The sequence below is a fragment of the Carcharhinus amblyrhynchos genome, chromosome 1 (genome assembly GCF_965287045.1).
Source record: "Carcharhinus amblyrhynchos chromosome 1, sCarAmb.v2.hapA, whole genome shotgun sequence".
NCBI classification, from domain to species: Eukaryota; Metazoa; Chordata; class Chondrichthyes; order Carcharhiniformes; family Carcharhinidae; genus Carcharhinus; species Carcharhinus amblyrhynchos.
The window spans coordinates 21,646,409-21,665,667 of record NC_137324.1 but is presented as its reverse complement, the minus strand read 5'-3'; the positions used below and the strand labels follow the sequence as shown (position 1 = coordinate 21,665,667).

Below are 19,259 nucleotides of genomic sequence, written 5' to 3'. Positions count from 1 at the left end.
ACTGGTTTGTAATCCAGTGTCCATCAGTCGCTGGTTGTAATCTAGTGTCCGTCACTGGTTAGTAATCCAGTATCCGTCAGTCACTGGTTTGTAATCCAGTGTTGGTCAGTCAGTGGTTTGTAATCCAGTGTACATCAATCACTGGTTTGTAAATCAATGTCCATCAGTCACTGGTTTGTAATCCAGTGTCTGTCAATCACTTGTTTGTAATCCAGTGTCTGTCAATCACTGGTTTGTAATCCAGTGTCCGTCAGTCACTAGATTGTAATCCAATGTCAGTCAGTCACTGGTTTGTGATCCAATGTCCGTCAGCCGTTGGTTTGTAATCGATTGTCTGTCAGTCACTGGTTTGTAATCCAGTGCCTGTCAATCACTGGTCTGTAATCCAGTCTGCATCGATCCATTATCTTTAATGATCTGTTTATGCGGGATGGTATGGGTGTCTATGTAATGTTTTTGTGTTGCTCTGTAATTTGACATATTTTTTATTGCAGTCATTGGGAACTCAATAACACTTGTGAGCCTCGAGCAAGGAAAATAACCACCTTTCAAAAAAAAGCCTTATTCAATTCATTCAAAGAATCATTTGCAACTGATTTATTTTTTATATTTGTCCATGCGTTGTGGATGTCACTGGCAAGGCCAGCATTTATCGTTGATCCCTAATTGTCCTTGAGAAGATGTGGTGAGCTGCCTTCTTGAACTGCTACAGTCCATGTGCTGTTAGGGAGGGAGTAGCAGGATTTTGACCCAATGGCAGTGAAGGAATGGAGATGTATTTCCAAGTGGGGATGGTGAGTGGCTTGGAGGGGAACTTGCAGGTGATGGTGTTCCCAGGTATCTGCTGCCCTTGTCCTTCTAGATGGTAGCAGTCGTGGGTTTGGAAGGTGCTGTCAAAGGAGACTTATTGAGTTCCTGCTGTGTTTCTGCAGTGCATCTTGTAGATAGTACATACTGCTGCCACTATTTGTCAGGGGTGAAGGGGTTAAATGTTTGTGGAAGGGGTAGCAAGCAAGTGGGCTGTTTTGTCCTGGATGGTGTCAAGCTTCCTGAGTGTCGTTGGAGCTGCACCCATCCAGGCAAGTGGGGAGTATCCCGTCACACTCCTGACTTGCACCTTGTAGCTGGTGCACAGGCTCTGGGGAGTCAGAGAGTGAGCTACTCGCTGCGTACATAAAGGCTAAAAACTCAAATCTCAACATGTATTTGCAACATGGTACATTTCACCGCATAATTACACATCATCTGAAAATTGAAAGCATTACTTAACATAAAGCGATGAACACAGAGGCTGTTTCTGCAAAGCCACAGTCGTCTATAAATAGAGTATTTTCCAAAAAATGTTGATGGTATCTGAACAGAACACAAAGCTCTCCCCCACCGCCCAACCCACCCACCAGACAACTGAATATAATCCAGGCCAGCATTGGGAACAGGATTGTATATTAGGATCAATCTGAACTTTATAAAGTGCTGATGTGACTATCCCTTTAGAAATGCCACCTGCATTTGCAACAGTCTGGTGTTACTACAACACACATACCACAAAATATACACAGCACGTCATTCCAGTGTCCATACAAAGTGTTAAAGAGATTGGATAATAGGTCTGACGCATAATTCCCTTGTCCTTTGAACTGCGCCGAATAGAACAGTGTACGTTGTGAGTCTCTGGCCTCCCCGCGGTGTTATTCTTGGCCTGGGAGGCGGCGTGACATTGGCTGGTGGCGGAATGTTCTAGTCCTGCTGCTGCCAATGGGATTTCCCACTGATCCCAGCCTCCCCCACCCTCCAGCTGCCAGGAAACACGCGGCAGGTGGGCATCGCCGGTGCCAGTAGAAGGTATGAAGAGCCGGAGGATTGTGCCGACAGCCATTCAGACCAACAAATCCAAACTGGTCCACAAGATCTTCCTCCTATCCTACATCCTCTCAGCCAATCCACACGTCCTTCTGTTCATTCTCCCTCGAGTAGTTGTTAATTACAGTGCTTATCATAGAATCACAGAAACCCTACAGTGCAGAAAGAGGCCCTTCGGCCCATCGAGTCTGCACCGAACACAATCCCACCCAGGCCCTACCCCCATATCCCTACATATTATACCCACTAATCATTCTAACCTCTGCTACCCTGGACTCTAAGGGGCAATTTCTTAGCATGGCCAATCAACCTAACCCGCACATCTTTGGACTGTGGGAGGAAACTGGAGTACCCGGAGGAAACCCACGCAGACACGAGGAGAATGTGCAAACTCCACACAGACAGCGACCCGAGCCGAGAATCAAACCCAGGACCCTGGAGCTGTGAAGCAGCAGCGCTGACCACTGTGTTACCGTGCTGTGCCGTTTACACGCTGTATCACTGAGACCCGAGATGGACACAGTTGCAGGTACTTTTCGTAATGGCATCTCAGATGCGCAGTTGCGTTTTGAACATTGAGCAACGTGTTTTGCTGTGAACTGTGGAAATCTGGCATTCCAACTGCCTCTGAGTAAAGTCACAATTACCTGGACAAAGCTGGAATCATCCGGGAACTACAGAAGTGCACACTGCAGAGTGAATCTCCTTATGACAGTGTGTGCTGCCATTCAGGTCACCATGAAATAATCCTGCTGCTTCTTGTAACAATAATAATTTCTATTGGCACAGCCCTTATAACATAATAAAATGTCCCAAGGTGTTGACAGGAGGCAATATGAAGAAATATTTGATACTGCACCATATCAATATTGGTCAAATGGGCAAAACTTGGTCAAAGGGCAGCTTGGTGGCACAGGGGTTAGCATTGCTGCCTCACAGTGCCAGGGATCTGGGTTCAAGTCCTGGCCTGAGTCACTCTCTGTGCAGATTCTACATGTTCTCCCTGCGTACGTGTGGGTTTCCTCCGGATGCTCTGGTTTCCTCCCACAGTCCGGAAGACATGCTGGTTAGGTGCACCGGCCATGCTAAATTCTGCCTCAATGTAACTCAATAGGTGCCAGAGTGTGGCAACTAGGGGATTTTCATAGTAACTTCATTGCAGTGTTCATGTAAGCCTACTTGTAACTAATAAATAAACTTAAACTCAAAGAGGGAGGTTTTAAGAAAAGTCTCAGAGGAGGAGAGGAGGCCAAGGGGGGGGGAGAAGGGAGATAATTCCGGAGTTTGGGGCCTCGGTATTTTGGGGTTCCCAAGAGACCAGAATTAGAAGCAGGGTCATCTGGGAGGGCTATGGGGCTGGAAGGAATGATGGAGTTATGGTAATACAAGGCCAGGCATTTAAGGGCTTTCTTAAAAAATAAGAAACAGTGGCTTAACCAGGAGTCAATGTAGGTCAGAAAGAATGGCGGATTTGGGAATGGCCTTTGGTACAAATAAGGACATGGGCTGCAGAATTAGGAATGGGCAATAAATGTAGCCCTAGCTAGCTCACACCCTGTGAATGAACAGGAAATTGGTGGTAGAATGTGGGAGGTTGGCCAGGACCGTGTCAGAATGGGTGAGTTTAGATGTAACAAAAACATGGATGAGAATATCTGCAGTTGATGGAGCAGGGCCAGGCAATGTTAGGAAGGTAGAAGCAGGCAGTCTGAGTGATAGCGTGGATATGTGGTCAGAATCTGACCTTGTGGTTCAACTGCTCCGCCGTGAATTGAAAATGGTAATTAAAATCCAAATTTGAGGGAAAAATAAAGAAGTGAGAATGGTTTCCTGAAACCCTCACATTCTCCACTCAATGAAACTGAAAGCCTTACCACCGCCCCTCCCCAGAAATCAAAAAGCTGCCCTCAAAGTTAAAGTAGGAGGTATGTTTTCTGAAAAAGAGAATAAAACTGTCTTTACCTCAGATGCAGATAGATCTGCGTTGATGGAGCTCTATACCGTGGAGGGTGGTGTTGACGCTGAGACAATCCTACATCTGCCTTTGACAGCACCCTTCACACAGAAAGTACCTTTACAAAAGCTTCGATTACTCACTGTCCCACTGTTTCCTGTGTTACCGGGGTTATTCACTAGGAAAATGCTTTTTAAAATGAACGCATTTTTAGTTGCAGTCCCCTTTTTAGCAAAACTTTCTGTTTGTTTGTTTAACACAGACGTTTCCCTTCCCGCTCACGCCTACCCCACCTCCACTTCTGCACTCACGCAAGCAAAAGGTGGGCAATACTCTCCCAACACCGGACTGATGAGCCAGAGGGTTGGAGGGGGTGGGGGGGGGGGGGGGGGGGGGGGTGGGGGGTGGTGGGGGGCGCTCCTGATTCATTAACGGGCAACGACTGGGTGGTACACAGTAATGTTAGATTCTCCAGCACTGAATTCATGACACCTACTTGTCAGCACTCACCTGTACATCTCGCTCACAGGTAACTTCATTGCCTGGCGCACGACCTAATGTCAGCGACGCTTAGCCTCAGAGGCAGACGGTGCCCTGTAATTCCTCCGCACAAACACCGGAATTCAATTCCGGAGACAGATCTATGTGCTAAGATTCCGATTTGGCTCCACCTCCCCCCCTTGGCCACAAACTTAACCAACAAGCCTGAACGTCTGTGTCATTTAACTCTTTCAGAGGAGGTTTATGTGTCAGAGGAACACCATTGCCATTGTGCTCACCAGGAAGGTTGCCCAATCTGATATTACTGGATGTTTGATCACAAACCTTCCCGCCTCCTGCTGTCTTCTGTTCCCCTCTCCAACACTTTGTTCCATGACTATCAAACCAATATTTGCAATGTAAATGAAATTATTCCATCATGCCGCCATGTAGCTTTGTCACAGCGATGTCCAGAACGTTGATCTCTTTGGTTCAGGTCACCCCAGGACGGTGCTGGAGTGGACTCAATCTACCAGGCGCCGCTCCGAGATTGATGCTACGCTATGACCTACGCTATGAGGTTGGAGCAGTTACTTGGAACGAGGCCAACAGCACATCAAGGCTGCTGTCAAACTGGTGTATCACCAGTGTCCATGGAGTCGCAAAATCCCAGCCTGCAGGTGCAGCAGGTGGTCAGGAAGGCAAATGGGATGCTGGCCTTTATAGCGAGGGGGATTGAATATAAAAGTAGGGAGGTCTTGCTGCAACTGTACAGGGCATTGGTGAGGCCGCAGCTGGAGCACTGTGTGCAGTTTTGGTCGCCGTACTTACGCAAGGATATTTTGGCCTTGGAGGGAGTGCAGAGGAGGTTTACTAGGCTGATACCGGAGTTGAGGGGGTTGAGCTATGAGGAGAGGCTGAATAAACTGGGCTTGTACTTGTTAGAGTTTAGAAGGATGAGGGGGGATCTCATTGAGACGTATAAGACGATGAAAGGGATGGATAGGGTAGAGGTGGAGAGGTTCTTCCCGCTCAGAAAGGACAGTAGGACTAGAGGGCACAGCCTCAAGATAAAGGGGGGTGTGGTTTAGAACAGAGTTGAGGAGGAACTTCTTCACTCAGAGGGTGGTGAATCTTTGGAATTCTCTGCCCGTTGAAGTGGCGGAGGCTGCCTCGCTAAATATATTTAAGATGCGGGTAGATAGGTTTTTGGTAGGCAAGGGGATTAAGGGTTATGGGGAGAAGGTGGGAAAGTGGAACTGAGCCACGACAGATCAGCCATGATCTTACTGAATGGCGGGGCAGGCTTGAAGGGCTGGATGGCCTACTCCTGCTCCTATTTCCTATGTTCTTATGAGTCATAGGATCCTGCACTGCAGGAGGAGGCAATTGGGCTCATTGAGTCTGCACCAATCACAGTCCCAACAGGCCCTACCCCCAAAACTCCATGCATTATCCTAGCTAGTCCCCCTGACACCAAGAGGCAATTTTAACATGGCCAATCCACCTAACCTGCACATCTTTGGACTGTGAGAGGAAACCCGAGCACCCGGAGGGAACCCACGGGGAGAACGTGCAAACTCCACACAGACAGTGACCCGAGCGAGGAATCGAACCCGGGTCCCTAATGCTGTGAGGCAGCAGTGATAACCACAGTGCCACCTGCTGCCCCCAAAGTCCTGCCGATGGGCACTGCCAGCTGAAAACTGCCCATCCTGAGCCTCAACCTATCTACTGTTCAGAGCCATCAATGAAGGCCTACAGTGTGAATCTGCAGTTTGCATAATTGAAAGGAGTGCCCATCCAAATTGTAATGAGTTTGGGCCTGGACAATTTGATCCAACATTGGGGTCTCACTGCACCGCACTAATCACTGAGAACTTCAACAAGAGCGGCCCTCAGACGGTATGTGACTTAGAGGAATACGCAGGCAAAATTCAACAAGTAAATCATTTATGGGACATGGTTTCGCTGGCTGGCCAGCAATTATTGCCCATCTCTAGTTACCCTTGAGAAGGCGGTGGTGAGCTGCCTTCTTGAACCGCTGCCGCCCATGCCATGTAGGTACACCCACGGTGCTGCTCAAGAGAGAGTTCCAGGATTTTGACCAAGCGTCAGTGAAGGAACAACGACATATTTCCAAGTCCGGATGGTGAGTGACTTGAAGGGGAATTTACAGATGGTGGTGTTTCTGTGCATCTGCTGCCCTTGTCCTTCTAGATCATCGGGCGGCACGGTAGCACAGTGGTTAGCACTGCTATTTCACAGCCCCAGGGACCTGGGTCACTGTCTGTGTGGAGTTTGCACATTCTCCTCGTGTCTGCGTGGGTTTCCTCCGGGTGCTCCAGTTTCCTCCCACAGTCCAAAGATGTGCGGGTTAGGTTGATTGGCCATGCTAAAATTGCCCCTTTGTGCCCTGAGATGCGTAGGTTAGAGGGATTAGTGGGTGAGTATGTAGGGATATGGCGGGGTAGGGCCTGGGTGGGATTGTGGTCGGTGCAGACTCGATGGGCCGAATGGCCTCTTTCTGTACTGTAGGGTTTCTATGGTTTCTCTTTCTAGACAGTAGCGGTCGTGAATTTGCAAAGTGCAGCCTAAGGAACCCTGAGTTCCTGTAATCCATCTTGTAAATGGTAGACACAGCTGCCACTGTTTGTTGGTGATGGAGGGACTGAATGTTTGTGGAACGGGTATCAATCAAGCAGGCCGCTTTGGCCTGGATGGTGTCAAGCTTCTTGATTGTTTTTGGAGCTGCATTCGTCCAGTCAAATGGAGAGTATTCCATCACATTTCTGAATTATGCCTTGTAGATGGTGGATAGGCTTTGGGGAGTCAGGAGGTGAGTTACTCTTTGCAAGATTCCTAGTCTTTGACCTGCTCTGGTAGCCACAGTATTTATATGGCTAGCCAGGTTCAGTTTCTGGTCAATGTTAACCCCCAGGATATTGATAGTGAGGGATAGTAATGCAATTGAGTCTCAAGGGGTAATGGATAGATAGTGTCTTGTTGGCCCAAGCCTGGATATTGTCCAGGTTTTGCTGCAATTGGATAAAGACTGCTTCAGTATCTGGGAGGTCGTGAATGGTGCTGAACTTGCGCAATCATTGGTGAACATAGGCAATAAATGCTGGCCAGCCGGCGACACCAACATTCCACAAATGAATTTAAAATAAAATCCCCTTCTGACCCCATGATGGAAGATAGGCCATTGATGAAGCAGCTAGGACACATTCGAGTCATAGAATGAAGAATGCATATTGGTCTCTAGACTGGGGGAACTCTCCTGTTCTTCTCTGAATAGATCTTTAAGATTCCCCAGAGAGGGAAAGGGGTTTTCAGTTCAACATCTCATCCCAAAGAAGGCACTCCTGCCAATGTTCCACATTCAAGAGAGGATCCTCAGCCCCTTACTATACTCCTTCTATAATCATGACTGCATGGCCAAATTTCCCTCCAACTTGATTTTCACGATTGCTGATCACACCACCGTAATAGATCGGATCTCAAACAATGGTGAGACAGAGTACAGGAAAGACATAGAGAATCTGGTGAACAGGTGTGACAACAATAATCTCTCCCTCAATGTCAGTAAAACGAAGGAGATAGTCATTAACTTCAGGAAGCCTGGTGGAGTATATGCCTCTGTCTAAATCTGCAGGGATGAAATGGAAATGGTCAAAAGTTTCAAGCTTCTAGGTATCCAGATAACCAGCAACCTGTCCTGGGCCCTCCATCCCGATGCTATAGTTAAAAAAGTTAAACAATGCCCCTACATTCTTGGGAAGCTAAGGAAATTTGGCATGTCCGCTATGACTCACACCAACTTTTACAGATGCACCATAGAAAGCATTCTTTCCAGATGTATCACAGCTTGGTATGTATCCTGCTCCGACCAAAGCCACAAGAAACAACAAAGTCTTGTGAACGAAGTCAAGTCCATCACACAAACCTGTGTGCCATCCACTGATTTCCCGCTGCCTCAGAAAAACATAATCAAGTTTCCCACACACCCTGGACATACTCTTTTCCACCTCCTTCTGTCAGAAAAAAAGATACAAAAGTCTGAGGTCACGTCCCAACCAACTCAAGAATGCTTCTTCCCTGCTGCTGTTAGACTTTTGAATGGATCTACCTTACGTTAAGTTAATATTTCTTTACACCCAAGCTATGGCTGTAACACTACATTCTACACTCTCTCCTTTCCTTCTCCCCTATGTAAGCTTGTGGTGCAACAGTAGTGCGTCTGACTTCAGAGCAGACAGCTCCTTGTTTAAATCACATCAGGTTCACGATGCTTTTCTGCGTCGGTCTTTGGATTTTGGGCGGCACGGTAGCACAGTGGTTAGCTCTGCTGCTTCACAGCTCCAGGGGCCTGGGTTTGATTCCTGGCTTGGGTCACTGCCTGCGTGGGTTTCCTCCGGGTGCTCCAGTTTCCTCCCACAGTCCAAAGATGTGCGGTTAGGTTGATTGCCCCTTCGTGTTCTAAGATGTGTAGGTTAGAGAGATTAGTGGGTAAATATTGTAAGGATATGGGGGTAGGGGATGGGTGGTATTGTGGTTGGTGCAGACTCGATGGGCCAAATGGCCTCTTTCTGCACTGTAGGGTTTCTATGATACTCTATGAATGGTATGCTTTGTCTGTATAGCGCACAAGAAATAATACTTGTCACTGTATACCAACACATAACAATAATAAATCAAATCAAAAGTCAGATGTTGGGAGTGTGAATGAGTGAAAGGTATTGAACTAAAGTGTGAGTTTAATTCTCTGGAGTGGGAATTGAACCTATAACCTCCTGATTCTTCTTCAGAGCTCTGATGAAAAGTCACTTAGACTTGAAACGTTGGATCTATTTTCTCTCTCTACAGATGCCATCAGACCTGCTGAGATTTTCCAGCATTTTCAGATTCCAGCACCTGCAGTAATTTGCATTTACCTCCTGACTCTTGTTGAATCTACACTTTCAACCTTCCAAACCCTTTTGGACAATGCTCACGTAACCCATTTCCTATTTTTTCCATTGTGAGGCACTGCTCAAAGGTCTTGCTGCAGCTGTATAGGGCATTGGTGAGGCTGCAGCTGGAGTACTGTGTGCAGTTTTGGGCGCCGCACCTGCGCAAAGATATTTTGGCCTTGGAGGGAGTGCAGAGGAGGTTTACTAGGCTGATACTGGAGTTGAGGGGGTTGAGCTATGAGGAGAGGCTGAATAAACTGGGCTTGTACTCGTTAGAGTTTAGAAGAATGAGGGGAGATCTCATTGAGACGTATTAGATGATGAATGGGATGGATAGGATAGAGGTGGAAAGACTCTTCCTGCTCAAAAAAGACAGTAGGACTAGGGGGCACAGCCTCAAGATAAAAGGGGGGCGGTTTAGAACGGAGTTGAGGAGGAACTTCTTCACTCAAAGGGTGGTGAATCTCTGGAATTCTCTGCCCGTTGAAGTGGTGGAGGCTGCCTCGCTAAATATTTTTAAGACGCGGGTTGATGGGTTTTTGATAAGAGAGGGGATTAAGGGTTATGGGGAGAAAGCGGGAAAGTGGAACTGAGCCACGACAGATCAGCCATGATCTTATTGAATGGCGGGGCAGGCTCGAAGGGCTAGATGGCCTACTCCTGCTCCTATTTCTTATGTTCTTATGTTCTTAATGTGAGATAGATTATAGGGAACAGGAGCAAGAGTAGCGCGTTCCGCCCTTTCGAATCTACTTTGCCATTCAATGAGGCCATTGCTGCCCTGATTTGCTGCCATCCCAAAGATTTGTCTAACTCAGCCTTGATGTGGAGATGACGGCGTTGGACTGGGGTGGGCACAATAAGAAGTCTCACAACATCAGGTTAAAGTCCAACAGGTTCACCACGAGCTTTCAGAGTGCTGTTCCTTCATCAGGTGAGTGGGAGTTGGGTTCACAAACAGGACATGCATAAACACAAACACAATTACAAGATAATTGAATAATTATGGATACGGAAAATCCCACCCACTGTTTTGAGACTGCACCCTTAAGTTCTAGACATTCTCTCACAATCTTGCTGTTTAGCTCCCTCACAATCTTATACATTCCAATAAAATCACTGCAAGTAATTAACAAATGAGTTGACTTTAAACTCACTAATGCCTTTGTTAAAATAGCAGAGTGAGGAAATTATTCCCGTAGTGTCACGTCCGTAACTAATAAAGTGCAATTTTAACTCTAACCCTGTGCTGAGAGAATCGTGTGCACCAGACTCCATCATCAGACCTTAATAAAACAAGCAAAACTTTTACAAAGAACCATCGGAAAGTACACAGCCAATCTCAAACACTGATACTTCTTGACTGGCATCTGTCTGCCTCGCTGTTAAATGTTTCCACGTTAACTGCCTCTCTGGGTAATACATTCCACACGCGTTCACTGAGGTTCTGCAGAAAGTAATTAAATCTGACCCACTCACCATATCCGTTGTCCAAACGCGAGCCTTGCTTCTCCAGCTTACAAAAATTGTGGCAATCTTCAACACTGTTACGATCCCCATAGTGAAGTGTAACTCTTAAAAATAAGACAAATTTCCCCGAGACTGAAGGAGAGAGTGAAAGGAAAAGTATTCAAAGGCGGGATCGTCTACTCCTACCTGCTTGGTAAGCTTGGCAGGCGGGGAATATCATTTGGTGGGAGGCCAGAAATTTTCCCTGTGGCGGGACAATCTTCAGCAATCAAAGTTATTTATACTTAAAAGGCGGGTCCAGCTTCCCGGCAAACAATAGAAGTCTTTCTTTGTGTACTGGCAGGGTGTGCATGCTTGTTAATACACCGATTCACCCGAATTAACCTGGTTGGCAGACAGGAACAGAGAGTGGGAGCAGATTTTCAGAATGGCAGGCGGTGACTAGTGGGGTATCGTAAGGTTCAGTGCTGGGAACCCAGCTATTCACAATACACATTGACGATTTGGACGAGGGAACTGAATGCCATATCTCCAAATTTGCGGACGACATTAAGCTGTGTACTGTGAGGAGGATGCTAAGAGGTTGCAGGGTGACTTGGTTAGGCTGGCTGAATGGAAAAGTGCTTGGCAAATGCAATATAATGTGGATAAATGAGAGGTTATCCACTTTGGTGGCAAAAACAAGAAGGAGGATTATTATCTGAATGGTGACAGTGCAGGTGAAAGGGCAGCGCAATATGACTTGTCATGGCGGAACAGTCACTGAAGTTTGGCATGCAGGTACACCCGGTGGTGAGGAAAGCTAATGGCCGTCATAGCAAGAGGATTTGAGTATGGGGATAAAGATGTTTTGCTGCACTTATACAGTGTCACAGCCCACAGCTTAATGTCGTCTGCAAATTTGGAGATATGGCATTCAGTTCCCTCGTCCAAATCGTCAATGTGTACTGTGAATAGCTGGGTTCCCAGCACTGAACCCTACGATACCCCACTAGTCACCGCCTGCCATTCTGAAAATCTGCTCCCACTCTCTGTTCCTGTCTGCCATCCGGGTTAATTCGGGTGAGTCGGTGTATTAATGAGCATTAACAAGGTGTGAGGTCGCACCTTGAGTATCGTGTGCAGGTTTGGTCTCCGAGCCTGAGGAAGGACATTCTTGCTATTGAGGGAGTCCTGCAAAGGTTCACCAGACTGATTCCTGGAATGACAGGACTGACATATGAAGAGAGACTGGATCAACTGGGCTTGTACTCACTGGAATTTAAAAGAATGAAAGGGGATCTCATAGAAGCGTATAAAATCCTGATGGGACTGGACAGCCGAGATGCAGGAAGAATGTTCCCGAGGTTGGGGAAGTCCAGAACTAGGGGTCACGGTCCAAGGATAAGGGTAAGAAATTCAGGGCTGAGATGTGGAAGAACTTCTTCACTCAGAGAGTTGTAAACTTGTGGAATTCTCTACCACAGAAAGCTGTTGGAGCCAGTTTGTTAGGTATGTTCAAGAGGGCACTGAACGTGGCCATTGTGGTTAAAGGGATCAAGGGTTGTGGAGAGAAAGCGGGAGTGGGATATTGAGAGTGCATGATCAGTCGTGGTCACATTGAATGGTGGCGCAGGCTCGTAGGGCCGAATGGCCTGCTCCTGCCCCTACTTTCTAAACAATAACTCACCAGAATTAAACTCCGACTCACCAGGATCAAACACCAGCTCACCAGAATTAAACACCAACTCATCAAAACTAAACACCGACTCACCAGAATTAAATACAAACTCACCAGAATTAAACACCGACTCACCAGAATTAAACACAAACTCACCAGAATTAAACACCGACTCACCAGAATTAAATGCAATCTCACCAGAATTAAACACAAACTCACCAGAATTAAACACAAACTCACCAGAATTAAACACCGACTCACCAGAATTAAACACAATCTCACCAGAGTTAAACACCGACTCACCAGAATTAAACACCAACTCACCAGAATCAAACACTGACTCACCAGAATTAAACACCAACTCACCAGAATTAAACACCAACTCACCAGAATCAAACACCAACTCACCAGAATCAAACACTGACTCACCAGAATTAAACACCAACTCACCAGAATTAAACACCAACTCACCAGAATCAAACACCAACTCACCAGAATCAAACACTGACTCACCAGAATTAAACACAATCTCACCAGAGTTAAACACAATCTCACCAGAGTTAAACACCGACTCACCAGAATTAAACACCAACTCACCAGAGTTAAACACAAACTCACCAGAATTAAACACCGACTCACCAGAATTAAACACAATCTCACCAGAATTAAACACAATCTCACCAGAGTTAAACACCAACTCACCAGAATTAAACACCAACTCACCAGAGTTAAACACAAATTCACCAGAATTAAACACCGACTCACCAGAATTAAACACAATCTCACCAGAGTTAAACACCGACTCACCAGAATTAAACACCAACTCACCAGAATTAAACACCAACTCACCAGAATCAAACACCGACTCACCAGAATTAAACACAATCTCACCAGAATTAAACACCGACTCACCAGAATTAAACACAATCTCACCAGAATTAAACACCGACTCACCAGTATCAAACACCGACTCACCAGAAGTAAACACCAACTCACCAGAATTAAACACCAACTCACCAGTATTAGCTTCCTCCTCCAAATTAAGTTCCCCAACAGTGAGAAATTAGAATGTTGACTTTTATGACTGCACAGAAATGGTGTGCGCCTGGTAAACTCCTCCCATGATAAAGGCTGAGTTGTTGCTGCATTCCCCTCCTTGTTGAGTGTCTCCAGATCCGAGTCTGTATCTCAGACCGGGCGGAGTCAGTGCAGGTTGTGTGGAGGGTGAACAAGGAAGGGAGAAAATCTAAAAAGCAAAATACTGAGAATGCTGGAATCTGAAACGAAAACAGGAAATGCTGGCAAATCTCAGCAGGTCTGACTGTATCCGTGAAGAGAGAATAGTTTCAAGTCTGGATGACCCTTAGACAGAGAAAGGGTTAGTAGACTAGGACGATGGCTGGTCAAAGTGGAAGGGGAAAGTGCAGGCCGTCTGAGCGCCATTTCAATAAACATGATGCCAAGACCTGCAACACCAGAGAGTTCTTGCCTGCCTCTACAGTGAGATTTGGTGACTGCTTTATGTATAACCGGTTGAACAACGCAAGATTGCATAGTTAGCCACCCTACAGTGTCTCCCTGCAGGAATCACTCCTACTTCTGTACCTGCCACTGAAATTAGACTCCAGATGGAATGTAGCTACCCACGTTTTAAGATTTTAAAAAGTTTATCTATTAGTGTCACAGGTAGGCTGGCATTTACACTGCAATGAAGTTATTGTGAAAATCCCCAAGTCATCACACTCCACTGCCAGTTCGGGTACACTGAGGGAGAATTTAGCATGGCCAATGCACTTAACCAGCACCTCCGGGTTGTGGGAGGAAACCAGAGCATTCGGAGGAACCCCACACAGACACGGGGAGAATGTGTAAATTCCACACAGACAATGACCTAAGCCGGGAATTAGACCCGGGCCCCTGATCTGTGAGGCAGCAGTGCTAACCACTGTGGCACCGTACCGTAACAAAGAAACTAAAATCAACACAGACTAAACATAAACAGTCAGTTAATGCTCCAAACTAAAATGGTACTTGAGCATTAACTAATTAATGCAATGACAATTTGCATTACAATCCATATCACTATGTGCTGCACTTCTGGCATTATATAATATTACAGGAACTGTCCCTTCATGGCTCCTTGCTCTCCAGCATCAGTTCTCCCTCCCATGCTAAGTCAGAATTTCCAGTGCCTTTTGAAAATTGTTTCACTCTGCCTGAGATATCCAAAGAACAAAGAAAATTACAGCACAGGAACAGGCCCTTCGGCTCTCCAAGCCTGCACTGACCAGGGACCATATCCTCTACTCCCATCCTATTCACGTACTTGTCAAGATACCCCTTAAAAGTCACTATTGTATCTGCTTCCACTACCTCCCCCGCCAACGAGTTCTGGGCACCCACTACTCTCTGTGTAAAAAATCTGCCTCGTACATCTCCTTTAAACCTTCCCCCTCGCACTTTGAACCTATGCCCCTTAGTAATTGACTCTTCCGCCCTGGGAAAAAGCTTCTGACTATCCGCTCTGTCCATGCCTCTCATAATCTTGTAGATTTCTATCAAGTCACCCTTCAACCTCCATCGCTCCAGTGAGAACAAACCAAGTTTCTCCAACCTCTCCTCATAGCTAATGCCCTCCATACCAGGCAACATCCTGGTAAATCTTTTCTTGTACCCCCTCCAAAGCCTCCACATCCTTCTGGTAGTGTGGCAACCAGAATTGAACACTATATTCCAGGTACACTGAGGGAGACATGACTTGCCAATTTTTAAACTCAATACCCAGCCGATGAAGGCAAGCATGCCGTATGCCTTCTTGACGACCTTCTCCATCTGCATTGCCACTTTCAGTGACCAGATCCCTTTGCCTATCAATACTCTTAAAAGTTCTGCCATTTACTGTATATTTCTTATCTGTATTAGACCTTCCAAAATGCATTATCTCATATTTGTCTGGATTAAACTCCATCTGCCATCTCTCTGCCCAAGTCTCCAATTGATCTATATCCTGCTATATCCTCTGATAGTCCTCATTGCTATCCGCAAATCCACCAACCTTTGTGTCATACGCAATCTTACTAATCAAACCAGTTACACTTTCCTCCAAATTATTTATATATATTACAAACAGCAAAGGTCCAGGCACTGATCCCTGAGGAACACCACTTGTCACAGCCCTCCATTCAGAAACGTACCCTTCCACTGCTACCCTCTGTCTTCTTTGACTGAGCCAGTTCTGTGTCCACCTTGCCAGCACACCTCTGATCCCATGCTATTTCACCTTCCGCGTCAGTCTGCCATAAGGGACCTTGTTAAAGGCCTTACTGAAGTCCATGTAGACAACATCCACTGCCCTACCCTCATCAATCATCTTCGTCACTTCCTCGAAAAATTCAATCAAGTTCGTGAAACACAACCTCCCCGTCACAAAACCATGTTGCCTCTCACTAATAAGTCCACTTATTTCCAAGTGGGAATAAATCCTGTCTCGAAGAATCCTCTCCAATAATTTCCCTGTCACTGATGTAAGGCTCACCGGCCTGTAATTACCTGGATTATTCTTGCTAGCCTTCCTAAACAAAGATCTGATTCTCACTGGAAAGACTCACCTTGGAGACTCCTTGCATCTTAAATCTCCAAACATCTGGTCTGTCCTGTTCATTTCCTTATGAGCGGAAAACAATCCGCATCCTGCCTGAGTAACACAAAACAGTCCTTCTGCTTCTGCATAGCTGTAGTTGCTTTCTCTCTGTCTCTGTCCCAAAAAGCAGCTGTCTCCTTTTCTGTGAGGTACTGCGTAAAATTGTGAAAACTGTCACTTGACATTTCAAAAAGGTTTCTGTTTATGTTTCTCCCCAGAGACAACCAGATCACATGGGCCTGTCACAGGGCTGGTGTGCTTACCTTAAGGGGAAGGGGATTTGCTAAAAGTTCAACGTCACGACAATATTGCTAGGGACGAACTTACCTATTCTATTCAGAATTTTGCATCATCTCTTCTGCAGAGAAAACAGCCCCAGGCTCTGGTCTTGTCGAAACTACAAGCAGGAGAAGGCCATTCGGCCCTTTGAGCCTGCTCCGCCATTAATTTTGATCATGGCTGATCATCAGATTCAATACCTTCATCCCACCTTCCGCCCACATTCCTGGACCTTTTGTTAGCCCTGTGTCCGCGTGGGTTTCCTCCGGGTGCTCCGGTTTCTTCCTACAGTCCAAAGACGTGCTGGGTTAGGCTCATTGGCCGGGCTAAATTCTCCCTCGGTGTACCCGGACAGGTGCCGGATTGTGGCCACAAAGGGATTTTCACAGTAACTTCATTGCGGTGTTAATGTAAGCCTACTTGTGACAGTAATAAATAAACTTAAAAAAAAGTAGTCTCGCAACTGTTGCTGAAAGTCTTGAGACATTAAACGGAAAGAAAAGTAGCTTCTCTCCCCCAGAACGATAACCAAAGGAGCAAAAACAAAAACCAGAAGGTTTAACGGAACGTTCCGGCACTGGGTAAAAGCTGTGGGTTATGACTCACCAGTTGTGGACACGATGGCTCTATTTTTCCAATTAGATGCCGATTGCTTCCATAACCATTCCGACTTCATGAGTATCTTGTTTTGAAGAAAATTATAATGTTGTACTTTTAGCTTGCTGGTGGCCAGTGCCAGAGACAGCCGGTTTGAGCTGTCATGGTCAGTTAAACGTTTAAAAAAATTAACAAACCTAGTTTATATGCCACTTGATCTTTGATTTCATGGATTACGGTTTCACTTCAATCTGTCGTTTGTTCTAGTGTGTGTAACTATTTAAGATGGGCGGCACAGTGGTTAGCACCGCTGCCTCACACAGCCAGGGACTCGGGTTCGCTTTTGGCCTCGGGTCACTGTCTGTGTGGAGTTTGCACATTCCCCCCGTGTCTGCGTGGGTTTCCTCCGGATGCTCCGGTTTCCACTCACAGTCCAAATATGTGAGGGTGAGGCTGACTGGCCATTAACCCTAGTGCCAGGGGAATAGGAAGGGTAAATGTGTGGGGTTACGGGAATAGGCCTGGTGGGATTGTGGTTGGTACAGACTCAATGGGCCAAATGGCCTTTATCTGTACTGTAGGCTTCTATGATTCTATTTACAGAACAGATCGATTTGATGCCGTCAGCCTAGGTTGGTGTTTACACTCTACACAGCCTCCACACAGCCTACCTCAAGTCCACAGCTACTTTTATGAAATATTGTCCTACTCTTTGGGCCAATTCAGGCAGCGTTCAAGTCAAAAATCACAAGTCTCTTCTAAAAAAGAACTGACAGGTATTTGAATATAAAAGTAGGGAGGTCTTGCTGCGGCTGTATAGGGCATTGGTGAGGCTGCAGCTGGAGTACTGTGTGCAGTTTTGGGCGCTGTACTTACGCAAGGATATTTTGGCCTTGGAGGGAGTGCAGAGGAGGCTTACTAGGCTGATACTGGAGTTGAGGGGGTTGAGTTATGAGGAGAGGCTGAATAAACTAGGCTTGTACTCGTTAGAGTTTAGAAGAATGAGGGGAGATCTCATTGAGACGTATAAGATGATGAATGGGATGGATAGGATAGAGGTGGAGAGACTCTTCCTGCTCAGAAAGGATAGTAGGACTAGGGGGCACAGCCTCAAGATAAAGGGGGGGCGGTTTAGAACGGAGTTGAGGAAGAACTTCTTCACTCAAAGGGTGGTGAATCTCTGGAATTCTCTGCCCGTTGAAGTGGTGGAGGCTGCCTCGCTAAATATTTTTAAGACGCGGGTTGATAGGTTTTTGATAGGCAAGGGGATTAAGGGGAGAGGGCGGGAATGTGGAACTGAGCCACGACAGATCAGTCATGATCTTATTGAATGGCGGGGCAGGCTCGAAGGGCTAGATGGCCTACTCCTGCTCCTATTTCTTATGTTCTTCCAGGTGACTTGCGTTGAAGAGTGGGATTTTATGGCCTTGTTCGAGCAAGACCGGAAATTCCTGCCTGAGGTTAACGGACATTTCTGTTGTCCACCTCCCCCCTCCGCCTCCCCCCGCCCCCCCCCCCCCCCCCCCCGCTGCCCACTCCGATTTCACCGTGGGCAGGGCAATAGAATTCCGGCAAACATGTCTAATACTAGGGGGCTTGCACTAAAGGTGAGAGGGGGAAAATTCAAAGGAGATGTGAGCGGCAAGTATTTACACAGAGAGTGGTAGGTGTCCGGAACGCGCTGCTTAAGGTGGTGGTGCAGGCAGATACAATAAGGGCGTTTAAGGGGCTTTTAGATAAGCATGTCTATGTGCAAGGAATAGAGGGATATGGGCTAAGGGCAGGCAGAAGGGATTAGTTTAATTTGGCGTTATGTTCGGCACAACAGTGCGGGCCGAAGGGCCTGTTCCTGTGCTGCATTGCTGTATGTTCTATGACACATTCCAGCGCAGTTATATATTGTAGAATTATCAATAGGATAATTCAATGGAGCAGCTACACAATGAAGGTGAGCAGCAAACCAACAGTTAACAAGAAATTAATGAATATCAAGTCCCTTTCTGAAAGCCAAGAATTGAGGGTTATTATTCGGCTCCTGTCAGGCTTGCCAACACCGCAGAGTTCACCTGGAATCTCCAGGAGCTAAGCATCAATCTCCAGAAGCTGCTGTGTGTCATCTCTGGAGAATGATTTCCGGGACATTAAGCAAAGGTGGACTTTTTCATCACTTTCGATGATCATTTCTCTTTACCACTTCTAAAGATTTGGAAAATGGGGGAATAAAGAAGGCTCTTTGGTTGATAGTCAAGCATAATCCCATTGAGTACCGAGTCTTTTTGCTTTCCAGTTAGCGGAGGAAGGCAGTGAGGCACGAGGATGGATGTGTCAGCCAATGAATGGCTGGAGCATCTGGGCAGGTATAGG

General features: G+C 46.4%; 1 protein-coding gene across 5 annotated transcripts in view; it reads right to left on the bottom strand.

The window, feature by feature from the left end:
• The window catches only part of rnf24 (ring finger protein 24), a 168,136-nt gene that overhangs the window by 77,560 nt on the left and 71,317 nt on the right, over positions 1 to 19,259 (bottom strand). The window contains exon 1 of one of the 5 annotated variants that reach the window (XM_080195952.1): positions 16,905 to 17,031. The exons of 1 other annotated variant lie outside the window; for it this stretch is intronic. Coding sequence is in view for 1 of the 4 variants with exons in the window: in XM_080195784.1 (XP_080051910.1) it covers positions 4,325 to 4,353 (29 nt within the window). In the remaining 3 variants the exon portion in view is untranslated. Of the gene's footprint in view, positions 1 to 4,324; positions 4,427 to 10,728; positions 10,852 to 13,396; positions 13,487 to 16,904; positions 17,032 to 19,259 lie in introns of those variants that run through there. 3 more of the 5 variants (XM_080196042.1, XM_080196130.1, XM_080195784.1) reach the window with 3 other exon arrangements.